Below are 5,520 nucleotides of genomic sequence, written 5' to 3' on the forward strand. Positions count from 1 at the left end.
GACGGAGTTCTGACCTCCGGACAGCAGACGGCGCGCGTCCTGTTGGGAAAGCGGAAGCGGAAGCGCCTGCGCGCGCAGGCCGGGGGCGGGGCATTGAGACCCCGCGATAACTGCGCTGGCGCAGAACGAAAAAGCCTTTCTGAATATTCGGCAAGATGGTGAGTGTTACGTTCTCCTTGTATGTTCCGGGTTCATCCGGTACCATCCGAGCTCTGGCCCACAGCGGAGGCCGAGGTCAAGCCGCGAGGCTGCGGCCCTCTCCTGCAGGCCTCTGGAACTGCCGGATATGGGGGTGTGGGGCGGGCTTGCTGGTTGTCAGGATGACTCGGGGCAGGGAAGGCCTGTGTCTGCCCGCTTGTCCCAGCCGAGCCCCCGTAGCCGCGCGGGCCGCCCTGGACCGGGTGTGAGGTGGTGCGTGCCCACGGGCTCCCATACCGGCAGCGCCGCGCGGTTTTCGGCGGGAGCCGCGGGCCCATTGACCTCGCCGTGGGGATTGGGGGTGGATCTCGGGGACCCGCTCACCCCCGGCCCGGCCCGCGCAGGCGGAAGTGGAACAGAAGAAGAAGCGGACCTTCCGCAAGTTCACCTACCGCGGCGTAGACCTCGACCAGCTACTGGACATGTCCTAGTAAGTGGCGGCAGGGCAGGGGTTTGGCGGCTGGAGGGGTCCCCAGGGTGGACTGAGCTGCAGCCTGACCTGCGGCCGTAGACCGTGTGTAGGCTAGAGGGCGGGGCTGCGGTCGGATAAAAATGAGTCCTTGAGGATTGAACTGGCTTTCCACGAGTCTCTCTTGGACGTTTTGGCGTCCACTCGGACACGTAAAGGTCGCTCTAGACCGCGAGCCTTACAAGATAGGGCAGCCGCGACTGGGATTTGGCACGTGGGCAGGAATTTGGCGACCCTTGCTCTAAGGTTTGGCCGGAGCTGGAAACATCTGGGTAGGGTGGGTGCGAAGCCCGGGCCCCGGATGGGAAGGGAGGCTCGTGACGCCAGGGACGCCCTTTCTCTTAGAGGTATGCGCGGTCTGGGGCGGGGGGGCCGGCTTCCTAGGGGGCACAACATAGGGTCCTCATCGGCCGGGGGCTTCTCAGGGTGGCCCCACTGCTCGTTTCTTGAGGCGAGCAGAGCAGAGCAGGGTGTCCGCGAGTTTGCAACTCCCCGAGTCACCTGTTTTCCCGGCTCGGCTTCCTCGTTTGTAGATAGCGGAGCGGGGATTCTCGAACTGGAGAGCTCCCGCTCGAACGTTCGGAGCGGGTACTGTGGGCCCTGGCCGGGCGGGGAACGCTGCTCTCATGAGGAGCTCGGAGCTCCTCGTGAAGCAGGAGTGTTCCTGGTGGGCTGTGGGGCTGGGCTGGGGCTCAGACCGCCCACTCTGTGCCCTCGCCCGCAGTGAGCAACTGATGCAGCTATACAGCGCGCGCCAGCGACGGCGGCTGAACCGCGGCCTGCGGAGGAAGCAGCACTCGCTGCTGAAGCGGCTGCGCAAGGCCAAGAAAGATGCGCCGCCCATGGAGAAGCCCGAGGTGGTGAAGACGCACCTGCGCGACATGATCATTCTACCCGAGATGGTGGGCAGCATGGTTGGCGTCTACAACGGCAAGACCTTCAACCAGGTGGAAATCAAGGTGCGTGTGGGATGAGCTGGACCCGGGGGTGGGGCCCTGCCACTGTGCCTCCGCTGACTATCCCCCACCCTTCCTCTGCAGCCTGAGATGATCGGCCACTACCTAGGCGAGTTCTCCATCACTTACAAGCCCGTGAAGCATGGCCGGCCCGGTATCGGGGCCACCCATTCCTCCCGCTTCATCCCCCTCAAGTAACCTGCTGGCCAATAAAAGCAGAGATTTCTCTAGTCGTGAGTGCGACCTGTTTTTACTTCCCATGGGTGCTGTGACCCATCAAGGCTCCCAGGAATGGGGCTGGGCATGATCATAAAATCTGGAGGCTAAGGTGAAAAACGGGCCAGAGCCAGGCAGAATGTGACCTGGGCTTTCCTACTGTAGACACATCCGGTCTCAGGTAGGTTGAGGCTAGAGATCAAGCATACTGGGTTCTGTGACAAGTCCTGGGATGTCCAGGGACCTGTTCTGCCTTCCCTATGCCTCAGCCACTCCTGGACTGAAAGCAGCATTTCCCCTTTTGGAGCCCCTCTTCCCGAGTTGCCGCAGTGGGCCCACCTGCGAACAGTAACCTGACCTCCCTCCCCCCTGCTCCAGCTTCTCACACCTTGCCCACGGTTCTTCAGTGCCCTGGGCAATCAACCATGCTGCCCATGTCTGTCCCTCTTCTTGGCTTCCCTTGTGCTCCTGATCAGCTTCTAAAGATCTTCCAAAGTAACTCCAGGGCCCAACCCTTGCATTGAGCTTCCTGGGGTGTTGTGTGGGTGGGATCACCCCCATGTACCATGTTCCCTAAAGTGTTCCTGTCAGGTGTTACTTCCTTCACGATGGCAAAGATGGCAGGTACATCGGTGAATAGACAGGGTGGGTAACTGTCCAGGGAGCAGTAAGGCCCTAAGGGGTCTGCAACTGGCAGGATGGGGGAGAACGTGGACAGGATTCCCAGGCTGGAGCCAGAGCTGGTGGAAGGTGAACACAGGGGTGTGTCTTGCAGATACTGAGGTGGCCTTGAGACATCCAGGTGTGCTTGGGTTTGGTATGTGAGCGATGGCCGGAGTCTGGGTGTGGAGATAGAGCACACAGGTGCCTTCCTCTCCCCACAGTGGCCACTGCTCTGAGCTCATTGATCTCTGTTTTAACATAATTTGTTCTTACCGTTAATGTCTGGGGGTGGGGTTGGCACAGCATTGTGCGAGCCTAGTTCCCCAACCAGGGATCTAACCTGCTCTCCTTGCAGTGGGAATGTGGACTCAACCACATGACTGCCACAGAAGTCCCCATACTGTTGATATCTTGATCTGGAGTTTAGTTGAACAGAAAGCACGGGTCACTGTTTATAACCTATCACGGAGAAGGCCGGAGACAGTGTGACAGCACTGAGACTAGGCTGTCTGCAGTTTGTCTAGTAGTGTCCCTGATTCACAGGGTGCTCCTATAACCTGCTAGGGAAAGGGGCAACCTGGAAGGAACAAGGCTGATAGAAGTAAGCAATGTCAAAATGCTGCTGGACGTCCAGTCCATGCCCCCATCCCACCCAAGCTCCTGCTGGCTGAGTGGGGACCAGTGGGCCTGACCTAAAGTTGGCTGGAGGGAAGGGTGAGGGGAACAGACACCTGGGTGGTTGTAGTGAGGAGCAGTGAGGCTGCCCACTGGTTCATGGGGTAGAACACTCTGGATGGCCCCCTGCACCCAGTCAGGCTTCAAAGGGACCAACTAGAAACTTGTGCCCATCATGTGAGGCTTGGGTGTCAGGTGAGATTGTTAACTGTCTGCTTATTGGGCTATATGGGCCAAGTTCACTTCAGACCAGGAACTGCCTGCCTGGCCCCACAACTCAAGAGGGAGGGCAGGAGTGGGTGAGCGTTTGCTATACCCTCGATTGTCTATTTTGGGGGTTTCCGTAATTCAGAAAAACACATGTGCTGAAGTAAGCATGTTTTTCACATTGAATTCAAAGTGTATATAGAGGGGTAACTAAGTCACTTAGTTGTGCCCAACTTTTTGGGACCCCATGGACTGCAGCCCACCAGGCTCCTCTGTCCATGAGATTTTCCAGGCAAGGATACTAGAGTGGATTGCCATTTCCTTCTCCAGGGGCTCCTCCCAACCCTGGGATTGAACCTGGGTCTCCTGCACTACAGGCAGATTTTTTACCAACTGAGCTACAGGGAAGCCCCATATAGAGGGGTACCTTAGAGCAAATTTGCCCCTTTTTGGAAAGGAGTTTTTTGACCCTGAACTTGTACAAGTACAGTTTTGGAGCCTCCAGGCCCCTGCAGGTGCAAAATGCGGGTACCAAGACTGTGAGGCCCTCCACCCTGCTGGGTGAAGAGGCCCTGGTAGAAGTGGTGATGGGTGTGGTGTCGGGGTGGGCAAGCATTGCCATCTGGCTTTGTAAATAACTACACGTGTGATTAGGGGACAATGCAGATTAATACCGCAAGGGGAACACCTTTTCCTACGCAGCTAATGGTGCGCGCAGCAGCAGCCAGGTGGCGCCCTACTCCGGGAGAACTTTTGGAGGTCCGAGGGGCGGGGCAGGAGTCCTTGTAGACTCGGATGGCCTCTCTCCGGTCCGCTGGCTCAGGCCACGCCACGCTCGTGGTTTGTCCCGTCTCCTGAACATATCCTATTGGTTCTGTACCCCCAACCCTGCGGGCCATCTGCACCATCTCAAAGGCGGTTCCGTTGCTCGACCCTCGGCTCCCTGTCGGTCAGAGTCAGCTGCCTTCAGAACTGCTTCCCCAGCGCCCCACTGCTACTACCCTGGCCGTCAACCTAAATGCGTATCATCCTCCTGGAACCTCCCCAGGTTCCAGAAGAATGCCTAGGGTCCTCCGTGGTCCATGAAGTCCCTCCTCCCCGCTGCTCCTCATCCTCTCCTGACTAGCTCCCCTCTCCCAGCCTTCCCCCGGGCTCCGCTCTCCGCCCGACGCCCTTCCTGCAGATTCCCAGCACCTGCTTAATGAGGCCAGCCCTCAGCATCCTGGCCACAGCAGCGCCCCTTACTCTACTTCCAGGAGTACACTAGGACCGATTGTTCTCTACTTCCCAAAACTTAACAGAGCTCGCGATAACGTCCCCTCCACCACCCTCACCATCCTCCCTTCTCCACCATCCTTCCCCAGCTTCCACTTATCTGGTACCCCCCGCAGTCCTCCGTCTCCCAGCGCCGCTCACGGCCGTTTTCCCTGAAGACACCAGAGGGCGCCTATGAGCCGCGGGCAGGGGCGCGTTCCTGCTCTGACCATTGCCCTGGGGGCTTGCGCGGCCTCACTCGCCCCTCCCCCTCAACCCCCTCAGCTCCAGCTCCCTCTTTGTTTTGGCTGTTCCACCTGCTCGGATGCTTACCCTTCGGGTCTCCACTCAAGTGCACTTTCTAGCAGCCCCTCAGCTCCCGGGCTGTTTCCTCCTCGGCACCCTCCTCTACGAACATGTTCTCTTGTTGACTGTCGGCCCCTCTCCACCCAATGTCAGCTTCCCACAGACGGGTTTTCACTGTTTTGTTTCATGCACAGGGCCTAGCACACAGTAGGTGCTTAATAAGTATTTGGTAAATTACTGAAACCTTGTTTACTAGTGGTGTCGTCACACCAGTTCCCCACCCCGCCCCGGCCCGTGCCCAGCGTCCAACTCAGAGCTCGCAGCCAATGTTTGTTGAATGACTAATGAACGGAACGCGCGGCCCGGTACGAGATCTCCATCCGTGAGACCACTCCTACCCCCGGCCCACTTCCCAACGCCGGACTTACTCCGCAGCTCCCGCGAGAGCTCCTCCTCCCACTCGCCCCCCCGGAGCCCCTCCCGACCTCTAGGGTTCCCCAAGCCCGTTGGACCCCCGCCCCTCCCCCCTCCTCCGCTCACGCTGGTCCCCGCCCCCACCTCCCTCCCTCCGGATCT

At 59.1% G+C, this 5,520-nt stretch overlaps 1 protein-coding gene across 1 annotated transcript; it reads left to right on the top strand.

Moving 5' to 3' along the window:
• Positions 1-52: 52 nt before the first annotated feature.
• On the top strand, positions 53-1,853 carry RPS15 (ribosomal protein S15). The gene is made up of 4 exons (XM_061423349.1): positions 53-158; positions 543-628; positions 1,392-1,626; positions 1,708-1,853. Exons 1-4 carry the CDS (start codon positions 156-158, stop codon positions 1,819-1,821), a joined length of 438 nt encoding a protein of 145 aa, XP_061279333.1. The 5' UTR covers positions 53-155; the 3' UTR covers positions 1,822-1,853.
• Positions 1,854-5,520: the final 3,667 nt, after the last annotated feature.

Source organism: Bos javanicus, chromosome 7 (genome assembly GCF_032452875.1).
Source record: "Bos javanicus breed banteng chromosome 7, ARS-OSU_banteng_1.0, whole genome shotgun sequence".
NCBI lineage: Eukaryota > Metazoa > Chordata > Mammalia > Artiodactyla > Bovidae > Bos > Bos javanicus.